The 22,189-nt window shown below is 54.2% G+C and overlaps 1 protein-coding gene across 1 annotated transcript in view; it reads left to right on the plus strand.

The window, feature by feature from the left end:
• Positions 1-21,826, plus strand: part of LOC149430882 (kinesin-like protein KIF19) — a 74,750-nt gene extending 52,924 nt beyond the window's left edge. Inside the window, 7 exon segments of the mRNA XM_089665959.1 lie at positions 1,720-1,841; positions 4,815-4,984; positions 5,413-5,518; positions 8,210-8,297; positions 8,511-8,908; positions 10,699-10,855; positions 16,785-21,826. Coding sequence (XP_089522085.1) covers positions 1,720-1,841; positions 4,815-4,984; positions 5,413-5,518; positions 8,210-8,297; positions 8,511-8,908; positions 10,699-10,855; positions 16,785-16,942 — 1,199 coding nt within the window. The 3' untranslated portion in view covers positions 16,943-21,826.
• Positions 21,827-22,189: the final 363 nt, after the last annotated feature.

A 22,189-nucleotide genomic window follows, 5' to 3' on the forward strand; every position in this document is an offset into this window, starting at 1 on the left:
AGGTGCGTGGGGAGCGGAGACAAGGGGGTACCTGCAGGAGAGGTGCGTGGGGAGCGGAGACAAGGGGGTACCTGCAGGAGAGGTGCGTGGGGAGCGGAGACAAGGGGGTACCTGCAGGAGAGGTGCGTGGGGAGCGGAGACAAGGGGGTACCTGCAGGAGAGGTGCGTGGGGAGCGGAGACAAGGGGGTACCTGCAGGAGAGGTGAGTGGGGAGCGGAGACAAGGGGGTACCTGCAGGAGAGGTGCGTGGGGAGCGGAGACAAGGGGGTACCTGCAGGAGAGGTGCGTGGGGAGCGGAGACAAGGGGGTACCTGCAGGAGAGGTGCGTGGGGAGCGGAGACAAGAGGGTACCTGCAGGAGAGGTGCGCGGGGAGCGGAGACAAGGGGGTACCTGCAGGAGAGGTGCGTGGGGAGCGGAGACAAGGGGGTACCTGCAGGAGAGGTGCGCGGGGAGCGGAGACAAGGGGGTACCTGCAGGAGAGGTGCGCGGGGAGCGGAGACAAGGGGGTACCTGCAGGAGAGGTGCGCGGGGAGCGGAGACAAGGGGGTACCTGCAGGAGAGGTGCGCGGGGAGCGGAGACAAGGGGGTACCTGCAGGAGAGGTGCGCGGGGAGCGGAGACAAGGGGGTACCTGCAGGAGAGGTGCGAGGGGAGCGGAGACAAGGGGGTACCTGCAGGAGAGGTGCGCGGGGAGCGGAGACAAGGGGGTACCTGCAGGAGAGGTGCGTGGGGAGCGGAGACAAGGGGGTACCAGCAGGAGAGGTGCGTGGGGAGCGGAGACAAGGGGGTACCAGCAGGAGAGGTGCGCGGGGAGCGCAGATAAGGTGGTCCCTGCAGGAGAGGGGAGCGGAGACAAGGGGGTCCCTGCAGGAGAGGTGCGTGGGGAGCGGAGACAAGGGGGTCCCTGCAGGAGAGGTACGTGGGGAGCGCAGACAAGGGGGTACCAGCAGGAGAGGTGCAAGGGCCACATGAAATGGCCTAGAGGGTGAGTACATGTCCGGTACTCACAGAAAGGTGCCGATCTCCTCTTTTGATCGGGACCTTTCCCAATCATGTGACCGCCGTGATGGCAAAACAGGGCGGTCACATGACCTTCAAACCCCGCCCCACCTCCCAGCTTCTGAAACCCTTAAAGGGCCGGGAGGCGTTAAGAATAAAGTCGTTTTTGCTTTCACTTTCATTTCCAGACTCTAGGCCTAAGTCACAAAGCACTTTGACATCTCGTCGGACTCGACTGAAAATAACTGCCACTTGTCAGAAAATAACTGTCCTTATCCCGGTGTGACGGCTTTGTGCATCGAGCTCAGTGAGCGTCCAGGTTGAAATCGACGACTTGGCCATAGAGCCAATGGCAGCTCCACCATGTTGAATGATGACTGGCTACATCCCGGCTTTAAAATGGAAAGCCAGTTTCTGGTGTGGACATAGGGTGCCACCATCCCTTCAATATTAGAAGTCCTGTTGGGACTTTGAAGGCGACCAAAAAATTCTCTACAAAAACTTTCGTTTTATTGTATACAGATATAAATGTGATAAATGTCGGCAGTCGGATCGGGTTGCCTCCAGTTTTTGGTTGCCAACCGAGGTTTTCTTTTTTGGTACGGCCCAGCTCCTGGCGGCAGTATAATTCCCCGACGGCCATTTGCCTGATTTTTTTTCTGTGTTTTATAGAAAATGCCTTTTTAGTGGTGTAACTCCTGACAATAAATCGTTTTCCAGATCACAACTTGACCGTCCCGCACCGCCTGGAGGACCTGTATGAAGTGTACCTCCGCGAGCTGGAAGAGGGCACCTTGGAACGGATCAGTCTCGTTGACCGAGCTTCACTTCTGGCTTTGAAGGTTCCTTCCTTTTACCAAATCTGTTGACTGTGAGAATCTGCGGCAAGTGGGTCCCACTAGATTTAGCCCAGTTTTTACCACCAATACAAAGCCACTGAGAAGTACACTGCTGGGAGGAGGTTCTGTCTTAGGGTTCCATGTACACGGGGCGTTTGGAAAACTCTTCTGACCGCTGGAAACTGACTGCTGGAAAACATGGGATAAAAATGCCAGTTTAGCCGCGTTTACCTACCGTGTTTATGCGTGTTTGCGTTTAGAAGTGTTTTTAAAAGGTAACCTCAGGAGACCCTCCGAATACCCAGAATGCACGGAAAAATACTAAATCATTAACTATTGCAGACATTTTGTGAGAAGCAGAGAGAGCAGAATCTGAGAGAGCAGAATCTGAGAGAGCAAAAGCGGGGAGAGCGGAAGCTGAGAGAGCAGAATCTGAGAGAGCAGAAGCAGGGAGAGCAGAAGCAGGGAGAGCAGAAGCGGGGAGAGTAGAGGCAGGAAGAGTAGAGGCGGGGAGAGCAGAGGCGGGGAGAGCAGAAGCGGGAAGAGCGGAAGCGGAGAGAGCAGAAGCGGAGAGAGCAGAAGCGGGGAGAGCAGAAGCGGAGAGAGCAGAAGCGGGGAGAACAGAAGCAGAGAGAGTGCAGAAGCAGAGAGAGAGCAGAAGTGGGGAGAGCAGAAGCTGAGAGAGCATAAGCAGGGAGAGCAGAAGCGGGGAGAGCAGAAGCAGAGAGAGCAGAAGCGGGGAGAGCAGAAGCGGGGAGAGCAGAAGCGGGGAGAGCAGGGGCGGGGAGAGTAGAGGCGGGGAGAGCAGAAGCGGGTAAAACAGAAGCGGGGAGAGCAAAAGCGGGGAGAGCAGAAGCAGAGAGAGAGCAGAAGCAGAGAGAGTGCAGAAGCAGAGAGAGAGCAGAAGTGGGGAGAGCAGAAGCTGAGAGAGCATAAGCAGGGAGAGCAGAAGCGGGGAGAGCAGAAGCAGAGAGAGCAGAAGCGGGGAGAGCAGAAGCGGGGAGAGCAGAAGCGGGGAGAGCAGGGGCGGGGAGAGTAGAGGCGGGGAGAGCAGAAGCGGGTAAAACAGAAGCGGGGAGAGCAAAAGCAGAGAGAGAGCAGAAGCAGAGAGAGAGCAGAAGCGGGGAGAGCAGAAGCGGGGAGAGCAGAAGCAGAGAGAGCGGAGGCGGGGAGAGCAGAAGCGGTAAAACAGAAGCAGAGAGAGCAGTATGTGTGGAGATGATCGGTCTTTTCTGGTTGTATTCACTATGGATCCCATCATGAGCAGAATGCATTTTTTTCCTTCGCGCAAAACTTGCAACTGACTGCGCTGGTGTATCGGGTCCATTTGAACACATGGAAAAAGCTTTGTATGCATTTCTGATGAAGAAAAAAGGTTCTGGTCAGCATCTGGACATGGATCGGCCCAAACACTTGTCTAAACGCAAACACGCAAAAACGCGTTTACACGCGGTTACAAGCGTTTGGTGTTTGAAACATCGGTAAACTCTACATCTGGACACGATTTTTGTGCTTTCAAAAAAATGTCTGCGACCTCAACTGCCTGTAAAGGACGACGTGTACATGGAGACAGAGGAAGACAAAGGACAGTTCAGGGGCTGCTGAAAAATCGCACAACTGATCCTAAACCACCAGACAAATGTTATGTTGGTCTTCTCGGCCAGCTTCACTCTCCAACTTCATGGGTGTCACAGTCACACGGGTCACATGGGAGTGCCAAGCGAATACCCAGACCCCGCATTCACTATATCCGCTCTCCCCTGACCCCGCATTTACTATATCCCCTCTCCCCGGACCCTGCATTTACTATATCCCCTCTCCCCGGACCCCGCATTCACTATATCCGCTCTCCCGGACCCCGCATTCACTATATCCGCTCTCCCCGGACCCCGCATTCACTATATCCGCTCTCCCCGGACCCCGCATTCACTATATCCCCTCCCCCCGGACCCTCTATTCACTATATCCGCTGTCCCCGGACCCCGCATTCACTATATCCGCTCTCCCCGGACCCCGCATTCACTATATCCGCTCTCCCCGGACCCCGCATTCACTATATCCCCTCCCCCCGGACCCTCTATTCACTATATCCGCTGTCCCCGGACCCCGCATTCACTATATCCACTCTCCCCAGACCCCGCATTCACTATATCCGCTCCCCCCGGACCCTCTATTCACTATATCCGCTGTCCCCGGACCTCGCATTCACTATATCCGCTCCCCCCGGACCCCGCATTCACTATATCCCCTCCCCCCGGACCCTCTATTCACTATATCCGCTGTCCCCGGACCCCGCATTCACTATATCCGCTCTCCCCGGACCCCGCATTCACTATATCCGCTCTCCCCGGACCCCGCATTCACTATATCCCCTCCCCCCGGACCCTCTATTCACTATATCCGCTGTCCCCGGACCCCGCATTCACTATATCCACTCTCCCCAGACCCCGCATTCACTATATCCGCTCTCCCCGGACCCCGCATTCACTATATCCGCTCCCCCACAGTACACACAACATAGAAATGCAATTATTTTAGTAAATATAAACTGCTAAATATCTTTCCCATCAGCAGTATATAGAGCAGTCTTGTGACTTCTATCAGTGTCCAGCAGAGCACTGGTTGTAGGAGGAGTTTTCATTCACCTCTGAGTGTTCCATGAGGCTGCATGACCCCTGACCTGGACAGTGCCACCTCCCCCCCTCAAAAAAAAAAAAAACCTCTCTAGCAATACACACCAAACTGAGCATGTGCCGAGTTCCTCCTAGAGCTATGTAATGTCAGCAGATAGATTGAGGACAGTAGATGAAGGGGAGGATCAGAGAAGACAGGAACAGACAGCCTTTTTAAACAATCCCTACATACAAATTGGAAGTGTCTAGGGGTGACCTCCGATTTATATTGTTTTGGTAAATCTAAAGGAAAATTGTATAATGTATGGCCAGCTAAGCGGACCTTCGACCCCCTCCATTGCAGGACAGCCAGAGCTCCTTGCCGAAAATCCCTCAGATCACCGCCGAGGAGACCTCCCAGGAACCCGACTCAGACCAAGAGAGCGTGAGAACCTTCGGATCCGACAACCACAATCTGCACTACAGGGAGTCGTACCGCCGAATCTTACCGCGACTTCTCTCCGAGGCTGAGAGGTGAGAGGAAGGTCTTGTCCTTGAAGAACTTCTTCTGACTGTTACCTCTGGAGTTTTCATTACATTGCAGCAGTCTTCGGTGTGATGGCTGCATTTGTTTTCTTTCCTTTTTTTCATCCGGCAATCCGGTCACTTCCTGTCTTAGGGTGACAACACTCACTCACCGTACTGTAGGGAGGAACAGGGTTGTCACCCTAGGACAGGACTATGGAACAAGAATAAGGATCCTTATTTTAATCTTTTTTGTAATCTTGAAATCTCATTGGCTGAAAATAACTGTCACTTTTTTTAAAATAAGGCTCCCTATCCTGAGTTAATTTGTGAATGACGTCTATTTTCTATTTCTATTTTCGCTTTCTCCGTACGAATCCTGAAGTTCTAACAGGAATAAGAGGATTTTAACGAGCCTTCAATCCTTTCCTCAACAGCGATACCAATAAAGTGTTTAAAACCAGCCCCCGCGCCCGTTACTTTAAGAATTCCACGGTGGTGACTCCGCCTCCAATTCATGTGAACGGGATGGTCAGCAAGGAGGTAAGTGGATTTTAGAAGTAGAGCTGAGATTTTGCGATCCTGAGCTGTAAGACACCAGTTTTGGAGCGCTGAGATCTCCGAAAGCTATAGAAAACTGTCCGGTGTGTTCCTCCTGGGAGGTCCCTGTAAATAACTCCGCCCAGTTTCCCCTTCTATAGCTCACGGCCTCTGCTGAGACCTAGACACACCAGAATGATGTTGCCTTTTGGGACAAGCCACGCCCCTTGTGTCATGTAATTAGTTTAGGAATAATGAATGCTATAGTGAGTTCCACCCCCCCCAGGGCCCCGCTGCTGCCACTGTCCACAAACCGCCCCCCCCCCCCCTCCTTGTGCGGGAATCTTATACCCTCCAGCAGTGTGCAGCCTCCTCAGATTCCATGGCAGAGCCTCACCAGGTCCCCATCCCTGCCATGTGTGTCCCTTCCCCCGCCAACCCTGAAAATTGCCACCCTAGGCGAATGCCTTGTTTGCCTCGGGGTAAATACGCCGCTGTGTACAGAGCAGGGGCGGACTGACAACTCATGGGGCCTCCGGGCAATAGGGGATCATGGGGCCCCTGTGTCCTTGCCCAAACTCAAAAAAGCCTATGAAAAAGGTACCAGGGGCATCTCATGGGGCCCCCTACTGACCCCGGGCCCTCGTGCAGTGCCTGAGTGTCCAAATGGTCAGTCCGCCCCTGGTACAGAGCCACTTTTCACTGTACAGAGAACTAAAGAAAAGGAAGGAGAAATTGTTTGATCTTTCCTGAACCATGAAGAGTCTTGTGACTCCCCTCATCGCTCCCTGCATCCCCTCCCCCTCACACTTCCTTGCCTGTTCCTGTGCCGTAGGTATTGAACTAAGCCACACCGGTGCTACGTGGGAGGGTCTGCCTATAGGATCATGTGATCAGGCCCATTGCCACAAAAATAATCCCTTGCACCCCGCGTGCCGCACTCTTTCCAGGTAGATCACTGCAGGACATTGCGCAGTAATGTGATCTCAAGTGCCAATCAGATTCCTGGGAGAAGCACTGAGCCAGATACGTGTGAAAAGGCATTTGTAGCAATGCGGGGGCTGGGGGGCACTGTTGGGGGCACTATGGGGAGGTTGGAGGCTTAGCAGCAAGCTAGGGGGCACTGTGGGAGGTTGGGTGGCATTGTGGGAGAATGAGAGGCACTGTGGGACGTTAGTGGGTACTGAGGGCTCTTGGGGGCCTGGGGGCTTTCTGAGAAGTTGGTGGCATTGTGGGAGGTTGGGTGGCACTGTGGGAAGTTGGTGGGTACTGAGGGCTCTTGGGGGCCTGGGGGCTTTGTGAGAAGTTGGTGGCATTGTGAGAGGTTGGGTGGCACTGTGGGAAGTTGGTGGGTACCGAGGGCTCTTGGGGGCCGGGGGGCTTTGTGAGAAGTTGGTGGCATTGTGGGAGGTTGGGTGCCACTGTGGAAAGTTGGTGGGTACTGAGGGCTCTTGGGGGCCTGGGGACTTTGTGAGAAGTTGGTGGCATTGTGGGAGGTTGGGTGCCACTGTGGAAAGTTGGTGGGTACTGAGGGCTCTTGGGGGCCTGGGGGCTTTGTGAGAAGTTGGTGGCATTGTGGGAGGTTGGGTGCCACTGTGGAAAGTTGGTGGGTACTGAGGGCTCTTGGGGGCCTGGGGACTTTGTGAGAAGTTGGTGGCATTGTGGGAGGTTGGGTGGCACTGTGGAAAGTTGGTGGGTACTGAGAACTCTTGGGGGACCTGGGGGCTTTGTGAGAAGTTGGGTGGCATCGTGGGAGAATGAGAGGTACTGTGGGAAGTTGGTGGGTACTGATGGCTCTTGGGGAGCCAGGGGCTCTGTGAGAAGTTGGGTGGCATTGTGGGAAGTTGGTGGGTACTGAGGGCTCTTGGGGGGCCTAGGGGCTCTGTGAGAAGTTGGGAGCCATTGTGGGAGGATGAGAGGCACTGTGGGAAGTTGGTAGGTACTTAGGGCTCTTGGGGGCCTAGAGGCTTTATGATACGTTGGTTTGCACTGTGGGAGGTTGGGTGGCATTGTGGGTGGATGAGAGGCACTGTGGGAAGTTGGTGGGTACTGAGGGCTCTTGGGGACCCTGGGAGCACTGTGGGAGGTTGGGTGGCACTGTGGGAAGTTAGTAGGTTTTGAGGGCTCTTGGGGGCCTAGGGGCTCTGTGAGAAGTTGGGTGGCACTCTGGGATGTTGGGTGACATTGTGGAAAGCTGGTGGGTACTTAGGGGTCTTGGGGACTTAGAGGCTCTGTGAGAAGTTGGTGGCATTGTGGGAGGTTGGGTGGCACTGTGGGAGGATGAGAGGCACTGTGGGAAGTTGGTGGGTACTGAGGGCTCTTGGGGGCCTAGAGGCTTTGTGAGACGTTGGGTGGCTTTGTGAGAAGTTGGTGGCATTGTGGGAGGATGAGAATCACTGTGGAAAGTTGGTGGGTACTGAGGGCTCTTGGGGAGCCTGGGGGCTCTGTGAGAAGTTGGTGGCCTTGTTGGAGGTTTGGTGGCATTGTGGGAGGTTGGGTGGCGCTGTGGGAGGTTGGGTGGCACTGTGGGAGGTTGGGTGGCACTGTGGGAATTTAGGGGTCTGCAGCTAGCTGGAGTCCTGGGAGGAGGGAGGCCGTGACCTGGCAGGGGTTGAGACCCACTAGTCCTAGAGGGTGGGCTTCTTTTGATTGTCCGGAGTTCGACTTTAATTAAAAAATTCTCTACTGTTGCAGCCATTTCCGCGGAGCAATCTGGTGAGCATGAGCCAGCACATCAACTCCTCCCCTGAGAGCGTCGACAAGGTCGCTTTAACACGCAAAGGTAAGAGGCGGGGAGATATCCCTGTGTCACAGCCCCGCCCACGAGGTGCTATGACATGTACGTGAAGCCAAAACCTTTTCTTTAAGTTTTGGATGGAGTAGAGATTGGTTAGATCCTCATGGGCGGGACGGACTTCCCGATCACATGACCATTGTGATTGGCTGGCTCAGTGGTCACGTGTTCAGGACTCATTTTGTGTCACTTTTATTACAGAAAAGAAGGAGATTCTCAGCAGCATAAAAAGCATCTCGGTGAAGGCGGCCAGACGGCGTTCCCGGGTCACAGAGGGGGACCGCCTCCAGCCTCTTCAGCCAATGAAGGAGAGGAGCAACCTGTCCGTCCACTCGCTGAGCGAGAGCGAGGACAACCCGTTCCGAGACCAGCAGATGCCCGCCTCTCCCCTCCACCACGCCGCCAGCGAAGACAACCTTTCCACCAGCACCGGGGAGATGGTGGCGGCACTGGTGGGAGGAAACCGTGGGAGGGGTTCTCCGGGGTTGTGGCAGCAAGTGCCAAAGAAAGGGGCCCCGAAGTCGGAGAAGAGGGAGGAGACCCTGGAGGTGAAACGCAGGAAGAAGAGGTCGCGGTCCTTTGAAGTCACCGGCCAGGGGGTAAGGCTCCAAGGATGGCAGAATGACACCTCTAACCTCTCCTGAACATACCAAGTCCCTGGCTGACAGCCCGATCCTGCGGCTTCAGTACGGGTCACGGCCCCGCGACCGGAATCCACGTGTTCTGACTTCTCTCTGACTTTCAACATCTGAATGCTTGTTCTGGGGCGGGGTCTTAGAGACAGCCAGGGAACAAGCATTTTCAGGTGTAAGTTGCCATTCAAAAATGAGCTCGTTCAAGGAACTCACATATTCCCACCATCCCTGTGCCGAGTTCTCAGGTCTGTACCCCCGCTGTCCCCATTATGAGGGGTTCCCACCATCCCTGTGCCGAGTCCTCAGGTCTATACCCCCGCTGTGCCCATTATGAGGGGTTCCCACCATCCCTGTGCCGAGTCCTCAGGTCTATACCCCCGCTGTGCCCATTATGAGGGGTTCCCACCATCCCTGTGCCGAGTCCTCAGGTCTGTACACCCGCTGTGCCCATTATGAGGGGTTCCCACCATCCCTGTGAGAGTTCCCGGGTCTGTAGTCCCGCTGTGCCCATTATGAGGGGTTCCCACCATCCCTGTGAGAGTTCCCGGGTCTGTACACCTGCTGTGCCCATTATGAGGGGTTCCCACCATCCCTGTGAGAGTTCCCGGGTCTGTACATCCACTGTGCCCATTATGAGGGGTTCCCACCATCCCTGTGCCGGGTTCCCGGGTCTGTTGCCCCGCTGTGCCCATTATGAGGGGTTCCCACCATCCCTGTGCTGAGTTCCCGGGTCTGTACCCCCGCTGTGCCCGTTATGAGGGGTTCCCACCATCCCTGTGCCCATTATGAGGGGTTCCCACCATCCCTGTGCCGGGTTCCCGGGTCTGTTGCCCCGCTGTGCCCATTATGAGGGGTTCCCACCATCCCTGTGCTGAGTTCCCGGGTCTGTACCCCTGCTGTGCCCGTTATGAGGGGTTCCCACCATCCCTGTGCCCATTCTGAGGGGTTCCCACCATCCCTGTGCCGAGTCCTCAGGTCTATACCCCCGCTGTGCCCGTTATGAGGGGTTCCCACCATCCCTGTGCCCATTATGAGGGGTTCCCGCCATCCCTGTGAGAGTTCCCGGGTCTGTACATGCACTGTGCCCATTATGAGGGGTTCCCACCATCCCTGTGCCGGGTTCCCGGGTCTGTTGCCCCGCTGTGCCCATTATGAGGGGTTCCCACCATCCCTGTGCTGAGTTCCCGGGTCTGTACCCCCGCTGTGCCCGTTATGAGGGGTTCCCACCATCCCTGTGCCCATTATGAGGGGTTCCCACCATCCCTGTGCCAAGTTCCTGGGTCTGTACACCCGCTGTGCCCATTATGAGGGGTTCCCACCATCCCTGTGCCCATTATGAGGGGTTCCCACCATCCCTGTGCTGAGTTCCCGGGTCTGTACACCCGCTGTGCCCATTATGAGGGGTTCCCACCATCCCTGTGCCCATTATGAGGGTTCCCACCATCCCTGTGCCGAGTTCCCGGGTCTGTAGCCCCGTTGTGCCCATTATGAGGGGTTCCCACCATCCCTGTGCCCATTATGAGGGGTTCCCACCATCCCTGTGCCGAGTTCCCGGGTCTGTAGCTCCGTTGTGCCCATTATGAGGGGTTCCCACCATCCCTGTGCCCGTTATGAGGGGTTCCCACCATCCCTGTGTTGGGTTTTATTCTTAGTTTATATTATGGAGATTGCATCCGGAGGGTCTGGGACACATAATGAAGTCAGGCTCCGCCTCCATCCCCCCTTTTCACGGACGATCTCACATCTTTCTGCAGCTGATCAGACCGAAGAACCATCCTTCCCGGAACAGAATCCTGGAAAGCAATTCTGAGCACAAGATCCAGGCGAACGGCCCTCCGGGAGGAAACGGGCGCGGTCCGGGGAAGGTCGTCCTGCCGATTGCACAGGTCAAACTTCCGCAGAACCAGACGGGTGAGTGGACTCCAGGCAGATATCAGAGATAATTCGGCTCTGTAATCATCGATTCATCATGAAATGTATTCGGTGTAAATGCAAACTGTACATGAATGGGACCTGGAACCCGCCTCCTGCAGTACAGCAGAACTCAGACTGGGGGAGGGAGAAGCAGCACACAAGGCAGGTCAGCTGTGTTGCATTGCGAGGAGAATGTGAATCTTCTACAGTCATGGCCAAAAATCTTACCCCCCCCCCATTTCTGTCCGATAACGCCCCCCTTCACCCAGAAAATCGCTGCGATGACAAATGTTTCGGCGTTCTCGTTTCTTTCTTTGGTTTATATCGGTGACACAGAAAAGCGGAGAAACAAAAAGCCAAATCTGACCCATTCCACGGAGAACCCCAAAAATGGACAAAATTATTGGCACCTTCTCAAAATTGTAAGAAATAATCGCACTCCACGTCTGTGACGCTCCTGTAATTTGTCATTAGACTCCTCCCCATCCATGACCGGGCGCTGACAACCGAAATCACCGACAACCGGGGACAATGGTGACAAATGGCCTCCACCTTCCTGTTGGTGTCTCTGTGGGCCACATGGAGGAGAGGAAGAGCAGCAAAGAATCGTCTGAGGATTGGAGAACAAAAATGGTGGAAATGATGGACAACCTCAAGGTGACAAGTCCATCTCCAGAGATCTCCATGTTCCTGTGTCCACTGTGCGCAACATTGTCAAGACATTTCCAGCCCATGGCACTGGAGCTGATCTCCCTGGATGTGGACGAAAGAGAAAAACTGATCAAAGATTGCAACGAAGGATTGTTGGAATGGTGGAAGAAGAACCTCCATCAACTTCCAGACAAATCCAAGCTGACCTTCAGGCACCGAGTACAACTGTGTCCCCTCCCACTATACGTCACCATCTGAATGAAGAGGGGCGCTATGGGAGGAGACCCAGGAGGACCCCACCGCTGACACAGAAATATGGGAGGAGACCCAGGAGGACCCCACCGCTGACACAGAAATATGGTAGGAGACCCAGGAGGACCCCATCGCAGACACAGAAATATGGGAGGAGACCCAGGAGGACCCCATCGCAGACACAGAAATATGGGAGGAGACCCAGGAGGACCCCACTGCTGACACAGAAATATGGGAGGAGACCCAGGAGGACCCCACCGCTGACACAGAAATATGGTAGGAGACCCAGGAGGACCCCACCGCTGACACAGAAATATGGGAGGAGACCCAGGAGGACCCCACCGCTGACACAGAAATATGGGAGGAGACCCAGGAGGACCCCACAGCTGACACAGAAATATGGGAGGAGGCCCAGGAGGACCCCACCGCTGACACAGAAATATGGGAGGAGACCCGGGAGGGCCCCACCGCTGACACAGAAATATGGGAGGAGACCCGGGAGGACCCCACCGCTGACACAGAAATATAGGAGGAGACCCAGGAGGGCCCCACCGCTGACACAGAAATATGGGAGGAGACCCAGGAGGACCCCATCGCTGACACAGAAATATGGGAGGAGACCCGGGAGGGCCCCACCGCTGACACAGAAATATGGGAGGAGACCCGGGAGGAACCCACCGCTGACACAGAAATATGGGAGGAGACCCAGGAGGACCCCACCGCTGACACAGAAATATGGGAGGAGACCCAGGAGGGCCCCACCGCTGACACAGAAATATGGGAGGAGACCCAGGAGGGCCCCACCGCTGACACAGAAATATGGGAGGAGACCCAGGAGGACCCCACTGCTGACACAGAAATATGGGAGGAGACCCAGGAGGACCCCACCGCTGACACAGAAATATGGGAGGAGACCCAGGAGGACCCCATCGCTGACACAGGAACATATTGGCAGCCCGATTGGAGTTTGTCAAAACTTACCTGAGGAGCCAAAATCCTTCTGGGAGAATGTGTTGGGGACAGACGGAACAAAATTCCAGCTTTCTGGTAAATCCATCATTCTACTGTTTTCAGAAAAAGCAATGAGACCTTTACAGAAGAGAATCCAGTCCCTCCAGTCACACATGGTGGGGGATCACAGTCCCTCCAGTCACACATGGTGGGGGGGTCACAGTCCCTCCAGTCACACATGGTGGAGGGTCACAGTCCCTCCAGTCACACATGGTGGGGGGTCACAGTCCCTCCAGTCACACATGGTGGGGGGGGGGTCACAGTCCCTCCAGTCACACATGGTGGGGGGTCACAGTCCCTCCAGTCACACATGGTGGGGGGTCACAGTCCCTCCAGTCACACATGGTGGGGGGTCACAGTCCCTCCAGTCACACATGGTGGGGGATCACAGTCCCTCCAGTCACACATGGTGGGGGGGTCACAGTCCCTCCAGTCACACATGGTGGAGGGTCACAGTCCCTCCAGTCACACATGGTGGGGGGTCACAGTCCCTCCAGTCACACATGGTGGGGGGGGTCACAGTCCCTCCAGTCACACATGGTGGGGGGTCACAGTCCCTCCAGTCACACATGGTGGGGGGGTCACAGTCCCTCCAGTCACACATGGTGGGGGGTCACAGTCCCTCCAGTCACACATGGTGGGGGGGGTCACAGTCCCTCCAGTCACACATGGTGGGGGGGGTCACAGTCCCTCCAGTCACACGTAGTGGGGGGGGGGGTCACAGTCCCTCCAGTCACACATGGTGGGGGGGGTCACAGTCCCTCCAGTCACACATGGTGGGGGGGGTCACAGTCCCTCCAGTCACACATGGTGGGGGGGGTCACAGTCCCTCCAGTCACACATGGTGGGGGGTCACAGTCCCTCCAGTCACACATGGTGGGGGGTCACAGTCCCTCCAGTCACACATGGTGGGGGGTCACAGTCCCTCCAGTCACACATGGTGGGGGATCACAGTCCCTCCAGTCACACATGGTGGGGGGGTCACAGTCCCTCCAGTCACACATGGTGGAGGGTCACAGTCCCTCCAGTCACACATGGTGGGGGGTCACAGTCCCTCCAGTCACACATGGTGGGGGGGGTCACAGTCCCTCCAGTCACACATGGTGGGGGGTCACAGTCCCTCCAGTCACACATGGTGGGGGGGTCACAGTCCCTCCAGTCACACATGGTGGGGGGTCACAGTCCCTCCAGTCACACATGGTGGGGGGGGTCACAGTCCCTCCAGTCACACATGGTGGGGGGGGTCACAGTCCCTCCAGTCACACGTAGTGGGGGGGGGGGGTCACAGTCCCTCCAGTCACACATGGTGGGGGGGGTCACAGTCCCTCCAGTCACACATGGTGGGGGGGGTCACAGTCCCTCCAGTCACACATGGTGGGGGGGGTCACAGTCCCTCCAGTCACACATGGTGGGGGGTCACAGTCCCTCCAGTCACACATGGTGGGGGGTCACAGTCCCTCCAGTCACACATGGTGGGGGGTCACAGTCCCTCCAGTCACACATGGTGGGGGGTCACAGTCCCCCCAGTCACACATGGTGGGGGGTCACAGTCCCTCCAGTCACACATGGTGGGGGGGGTCACAGTCCCTCCAGTCACACATGGTGGGGGGGGTCGCAGTCCCTCCAGTCACACATGGTGGCTGGTCGCAGTCCCTCCAGTCACACATGGTGGGGGGTCGCAGTCCCTCCAGTCACACATGGTGGGGGGTCGCAGTCCCTCCAGTCACACATGGTGGGGGGTCGCAGTCCCTCCAGTCACACATGGTGGGGGGTCGCAGTCCCCCCAGTCACACATGGTGGGAGGTCACAGTCCCTCCAGTCACACATGGTGGGGGTCACTGATGGTTTGGGGTTGCTTTGCTGCTTCAGGCACTGGATGTCTCGGCCGTGTGGATGGCATTATGAAATCTGAAGACTACCAAAGAATTCTGGGGTGCAATGTAGGGCCCGGTGTCAGAAAGTTGGGTCTCCATCAGAGGTCAGGGGTCTTCCAGCAGGACAATGACCCAAAGCTCACGTCACAAAGCCCCCAGAGATGGTGTCAGACAAAGCGCTGGAGAAGACTGAACTGGCCAGCAATGAGTCCAGATCTCCATCCCATAGAGCTCCTGTGGAGAGATCTCAGACCAGCAGTTGGGGAAAGGAACCTTCCAATCTGAGAGACCCGGAGCAGTTGGAGGAAGAAGAGCGATCCAAAATTCCAGCAGAGAGGTGGAGGAAACTCATTAATGGTGACAGGAAGCCTTTGATTTCAGGGATTCCTCCAAGGGGTGTGCCACCAAATATTACATGGAAGGTGCCAATAATTTTGTCCATTTTTGGGGTTTTGGACGGAATGGGTCAGATTTGGCTTTTTGTTTCTCCACTTTTTTGTGTCACCGATACAAGCCAAAGAAAGAAACACAACAATACCGAAACATTTGTTACTGAAACAAATTTCTGGGTGAAGTGCTGCGTTATCTGACAGAAATGCGGGGGGGGGGGGGGGGGGGCAAGATTTTTGGCTGTGACTGTAATTCTGTTGCCTCTCCTTTGATTGTCATAACTCAGCAATTGTTGATGATACAGAGCGCCTTAACAAATTAAAATGTCATCCAGTTAGGATGCAGACATTCTAGACCAGGGGGTGCCAAACTTTCTAAATAAAGGGCCAGTTTTGTTTTTATTGGGGGGGGGGAATAGTGCCCCATCGTTGGTGTCATTTGGAGGAATAGTGCCCCATCATTGGTGTCAGTGGGAGGAATAGTGCCCCATCATTGGTGTCAGTGGGAGGAATAGTGCCCCATCATTGGTGTCAGTGGGAGGAATAGTGCCCCATCATTGGTATCAGTGGGAGGAATAGTGCCCCGTCATTGGTGTCAGTGGGAGGAATAGTGCCCCGTCATTGGTGTCAGTGGGAGGAATAGCGCCCCATCATTGGTGTCAGTGGGAGGAATAGCGCCCCATCATTGGTGTCAGTGGGAGGAATAGTGCCCCGTCATTGGTGTCAGTGGGAGGAATAGTGCCCCATCATTGGTGTCAGTGGGAGGAATAGTGCCCCATCATTGGTGTCAGTGGGAGGAATAGTGCCCCATCATTGGTGTCAGTGGGAGGAATAGTGCCTCGTCATTGGTGTCAGTGGGAGGAATAGTGCCCCGTCATTGGTGTCAGTGGGAGGAATAGTGCCCCGTCATTGGTGTCAGTGGGAGGAATAGTGCCTCGTCATTGGTGTCAGTGGGAGGAATAGTGCCTTATCATTGGTGTCAGTGGGAGGAATAGTGCCCCATCATTGGTGTCAGTGGGAGGAATAGTGCCCCATCATTGGTGTCAGTGGGAGGAATAGTGCACCATAATTGGTGTCAGTGGGAGGAATAGTGCCCCATCATTGGTATCAGTGGGAGGAATAGTGCCCCATTGTTGGTGTCAGTGGAAGGAATAGTGCCCCATCATTGGTGTCAGTGGGAGGAATAGTGTCTCATTATTGGTGTCAGTGGGAGGAATAGTGCCCCATCATTGGTGTCAGTGGGAGGAATAGTGCCCTATCATTGATGCTAGTGGGAGGAATAGTGCCCCATCACTGATGCTAGTGGGAGCAATAGTTCCACATTGTTGGTGTCGGTGAGATGAAAAGTGCCCCATCACTGGTATCAGTAGGAGAAATCAACTTTGAACGTTGGTGTCAGTGGGAGGAATAGTGCCCCATTGATGGTGTCAGTTGGAGGAACATTGCCCCACTGAAAAGGGCTACTGTTTGAAGACCACTGTCCTAGACAAACCAACTAATAAGAATTCACCTTGCAGTATCGTTATGTTCCAGGCCACTTCAAGTATGGAGGCACCAGCTCTACTCACATACCTCCTGTCCCTCAACCAAACCCCTTCCTGCCCCAGGCTCTATAGAAGTGGTAACCCCACCAGTGCCTTGCCCCCATTTGTAACAGACAGCCCATTGGTGACTTACTGCGCTGTTGCCTTGGCTAATAGGTCTACGAAAGCCCAACAACTCACATTGTTCTCTTCTCAATCTATACAGGAACAGTGAAACAGACGGACCACCAGGCTACAGGGTCCCAGCCCAACCCTCCAGTCAACACAAAGAAGCAAACCTCCAACCAGCGTCCACGATTCCACTATGTCAACTCCAATGCTGCCGGTGTCACTGGCAAAGAGATGAAGGTTCGGAAATACTAAGCGGTGGTCATCGGTACATAGCAGTACAGCCAAGAAGCGGACCCGGAGTCTGACCGGGCATTGATGGGACCTTTTGATGGAACCTTTTGAGGTTCAGAAATGACTTCCTTCCACCAGTATCAAGAAATCAGTATGGGATCCGTATTCTGGAGGGTATGCTCCTCACTCCTGACCCTACGACAGGTATTATGACTCTAACTTGCCCCTCTGTGACTGTAACAAGGGGAACAGGACAAATGTACTTCAGGCTGCTCACATGGTGGAGTGCCGGCACTAAGAAAGCGAGACGGCCTGCGTCAGTATTGCACAGAGGAGGTCAGTGCAGGTATGGAGTGCCTGTAATGGGACTTCCATCCTATATCCAACTTATTCAATCATGGCCGCGGCCTTTCCCTTCATCGGGGGTGCTGCTGTGCTGGCGATCCTGCAGGAGTAGAAGGCTGTTGACCAATGGTGGTCACCACCCTTGGATTCTTACCCATCACCCACCTTCATTTTAGACGACCGTACCTTAGACATTCAATGCTGGTACAGAAGAAACGCACAAGGGAGAAAATTTATTGGGGGTCAGTGACTACAGACCCAAATACGGGGGCTCTCCTGTAGAGAGTCCGCTCGACTATGGAATCAATTTTGCAAGACAATTTTTCTTTTCAAAATTTTGCTAATTTTTTTTTTCTATCGACCTGCACTGGTCGCCTGTTTCTGCGGAGGGCTCAAACCTTTGTATTTTCTGCAAGATTTACGTACGATGCGAATTTAAGCTGCTGCTATTGGACGGTCACTGACCAATGCTGGGTGTTAGGTGGGGAGCTTTATATAAACCCCCTCCCTCTTGGCTGTGGCCTCTGCCATGTGGCAGGGACTGTATCTACGACAGATTAAAGGGACCGTTTAAATAGAATTAAATAGGGATTCATCTAAATTAAATTCAACTAAATGAAAGAATTAAATAGAAATTGGTTTACAATAAATTGGATTAAAAAAAGAATTAAATAGACATTAAAGTGACCTAAAAAAAATGGACTCATCGGCAGCCTGCAAAAGCAGAATTCTTGAAGGACACCCAACAAATGTTCTTCTTATTTTTGATAAAATAGGAAAGGAGTGCTGTCTGTGTCCCCATTGGGGAGATTCACCCCATGGTTTGTCCTGGTGAGAAATCCAATCGTATACGTATGGTTGTCACCAGAACGTGGGTTGAGGCTAGATTATCCAATGGGGACTGGTGGTGAGGATAGACTATCCAATTGGAACTGGTGGTGAGGATAGGCGATCCAATTGGAACTGGTGGTGAGGATAGGCGATCCAATTGGAACTGGTGGTGAGGATAGGCGATCCAATTGGAACTGGTGGTGAGGATACATTATTCAATGGGGGCCGGTGGTGAGGATAGATTATCCAATGGGGACCGGTGGTGAGGATAGATTATCCAATGGGGACCGGTGGTAAGGATAGATTTTCCAATGGGAACCAGTGGTGAGGATAGATTTTCCAATGGGAACCGGTGGTGAGGATAGATTTTCCAATGGGGACTGGTGGTAAGGATAGATTTTCCAATGGGGACCGGTGGTGAGGATAGATTACCCAATGGGAACCGATGGTGAGGATAGATTATCCATGGGGAACTGGTCATGAGGATAGATTATCCAATGGGTACCGGTGGTGAGGATAGATTTTCCAATGGGGACTGGTGGTGAGGATAGATTATCCAATGGGGACTGGTGGTGAGGATAGATTATCCAATCGGGACTGGTGCTGAACTTCAGCTTTAAACCTTACCGTTCCAATTACCACACTTCTATTCTACACTTCCCAGTGCGTTGGACAGTGCGTCCCCATTTGTGTTGTCACCCATCGGCTCTCATGACACACAATGATGTAGTGGTCAGCTGTGAAACCATCGGGACCATGATATTCGACACACCTGGAAGTGTCAGGAAGCAGTCCAGAGGGCTGAGCAATAAAATAATTATTTTGCAGGCTGCCAATGAGCGGATTTGGCGAGGTGTCGCCAGGTCACTTTAAAAAAAAAAAAAAAAAAATCTAAACGAAAATGTGTTTGCTTTCATTGTTGGCCTGCCTCTGAAAATGCCAATCACCTGGCTCATTGATGGTAGGAGAATTGGCATGACAACACTTTCAGGCGTTTCATCAATGGCAGCCTGTGTATTCCTTGGAGGGCGGGGTTAGCAAAAAAAAAAAAAAGTAGAACACCGGTTCAAACATTTTTTTTTTGTTTTGGATAGAGGGGTTAGAAGATTTTTATTGCTGGCTGTGTCCACATTGGGGGATTTTCCTACACTTCCTGTCCTTGAAATGTGACAGGAATTATGTGGAAGTCTCCCCAAAGCAAGGGACACTCCCACCAATGAGAGCAGTTACCAAAACAGGCGTTTCCATTGGAGGATCCCCTCCTCACTTCCTGTTTCGGTGACAACTGTAACATTTCGGATTTCCCATCATTTCCTGTTTAAGGCTTCATGCACACCAGTGCACTGCTACCACGTGCGCAAAAGCTTTTCCGCATCGCACAAAAATGCGCTCATTATGGCCCCCACCTACACCTGCGTTCCTGCTCACATCTTTTGCACATTTCAGCACATTTCCGCACGTTGGCGTATAGGGCAGCCCAGTCACTGCCGTCACGCGACAAATGTGCCAAAGAGCCTTTTCAAGTATGGCACTTGTTAACGCTTGTTTTGGCGCATTTGTAGCACGACAAAATGCGCGTCTGCTAAGCGTGACCGTTTGCAATGTTTTTCCGCAATGCATGAGTTCTGGAACCGCCAAGTGTGAATGCGGCCTAATTCTTAAGGTCACCCCCAAGCATCCCGCAAACGCACACACCAAAACGCATGGTACCGCAGTAGGTGCGGCTTGTTTTTTATATTGGCGTTGGAACCTTTTGTGCGCATTTATTGCACATAGGGCAGCACTATTATGGGCTGCCTTAAATACAATGGGCGGAGACATACAAAAAAGCGCACTGAGCCGGTCGGACTTCCATGGCGGCCATGTAATGGGCTGTCCTAAATACGATGGGCGGAGACATACAAAAAAGCGCACTAAGCCAGTCGGACCTCCATGGCGGCCATGTAATGGGCTGCCATAAATACGATGGACGGAAACACACAAAAAAGCGCACTCAGCCGGTCGGACTTCCATGGCGGCCATGTAATGGGCTGTCCTAAATACAATGGGCGGAGACATACAAAAAAGCGCACTCAGCCGGTCGGACTTCCATGGCGGCCATGTAATGGGCTGTCCTAAATACAATGGGCGGAGACATACAAAAAAGCGCACTCAGCCGGTCGGACTTCCATGGCGGCCATGTAATGGGCTGTCCTAAATACGATGGGCGGAGACATACAAAAAAGCGCACTCAGCCGGTCGGACTTCCATGGCGGCCATGTAATGGGCTGTCCTAAATACGATGGGCGGAGACATACAAAAAAGCGCACTCAGCCGGTCGGACTTCCATGGCGGCCATGTAATGGGCTGTCCTAAGTACGATGGATGGAAACGCACAAAAAAAGCGCACTCAGCCGGTCCAACCATCCTGGTGTGAATGAAGCCTCAAAGGGGGTCACTGGGTTTCCAGCAGAGATTCACCCGATAAAAACCTGACAGAGGCTCTGACCCTTCCACACTATCCAAAACTTAAAAAAACGATTTTTGGCTGCCGGTCCGCATACCTTCACGGCTATTGCGCTGTGCGCAGGGGCGGACTGACAACTCATGGGGCCCCCGGGCAATAGGGGATCATGGGGCCCCTGTGTCCTTGCCCAAACTCAAAAAAGCCTATGAAAAAGATACCAGGGGCATCTCATGGGGCCCCCTACTGACCCCGGGCCCACGGGCAGTGCCCGAGTTTCCATAAGGTCAGTCCGCCCCTGGCTGTGCGTAGCTGTTTTTGAGGAAAAAAAATCCAAATTATCGGCAGGGTTTCGGGGGCCCCATAGCAGAACAGGTCCTACCTCTGTATGCATTGAACAACAAAACAGCCACGACACACAATGCAGCTTGACCCAACCCTGGCCTCATCTACGTATTCCCAGTATTCTACTAGCAGCATCAGTATCTGCAACACCGGAACCTCAGCGCAGGCACTTCTACAGGTCCTGATCCAAGAAGGTCTCATAGTCCGATATACTGTGTGAGGGCCGATTTCTAGCCGAAAAATCCCCTTCAAACCTCCGATATGCAATGATGGGGCCCAGAGCCTGGATACAAACTGATCCATTTGCAGTAACTGAACTCTGATCTACGGTCCAGGCAGCGGCTGGGTTGGCAAATGCCTTTGAAGGGTCTTTTATACTGTTAGGCTGGACGCACGGCCGTTCGCGGCCCCGCCTCTCCTCCGCCATGTTTTTGGAAGGGAAAGGAGATGGACCTGAAGCTGGCCAGAAGGGAGAATCGGTAATCTCTCTGTAAAAACGAATTTCCCGCCTCTCTGTGGGCAAACCAGGGCTGGATCTGGCTCGTCCGATATGGGAGGGTGCAGTCAAAAATGTCAGGGGGGGCAGAGAATGGGAGGTTGTAAGGAAGTGTATAGAGGCCATTAGTTGTGTGGCAGTGAACGGGTCAGCAGGTGGGAGGACGGGTCAGAAGGGCATTGTATGGGGTCAGCAGGGTGGAGGACAGAGTTCAGAAGGGCCATATATAGGGCCCACAGGGTGGAGGAGAGGGGTCAGTAGGGCAGTGTAGAGGGGCTACAGGGAGGAGGACAGGGGTCAGGAGGGTGGAGGACAGGGGTCACTGCTGGCAGGACGGAGGACAGATATCACTACTGGTAGGACAAGGGGCAGGGGTCACTACTAGCAGGGCGGAGGGCAGGAGTCACTGCTGGCAGGCTGAGGACAGGGGACACTATTAGCTGGACAGAGGACAGGGGTCAGTAGTGGCAGGACAGAGGACAGGGGTCAGTACTGGCAGGGCAGAGAACAGGGGTCACTATTGGCTGGGCAGAGGACAGGGGTCACTATTGGCTGGGCAGAGGACAGGGGTCACTATTGGCTGGGCAGAGGACAGGGGTCACTATTGGCTGGGCAGAGGACAGGGGTCACTATTGGCTGGGCAGAGGACAGGGGTCACTATTGGCTGGGCAGAGGACTGGGGTCACTACTGGCTGGGCAGAGGACTGGGGTCACTACTGGCAGGGCAGAGGACAGGGGTTACTATTGGCTGGGCAGAGGACTGGGGTCACTACTGGCAGGGCAGAGGACTGGGGTCACTACTGGCAGG

Source organism: Staurois parvus, unplaced genomic scaffold (assembly GCF_062004578.1).
Source record: "Staurois parvus isolate SC_StPar_1 unplaced genomic scaffold, SC_StPar_1.0 ptg002432l, whole genome shotgun sequence".
In the NCBI taxonomy this organism is placed as follows: Eukaryota; Metazoa; Chordata; class Amphibia; order Anura; family Ranidae; genus Staurois; species Staurois parvus.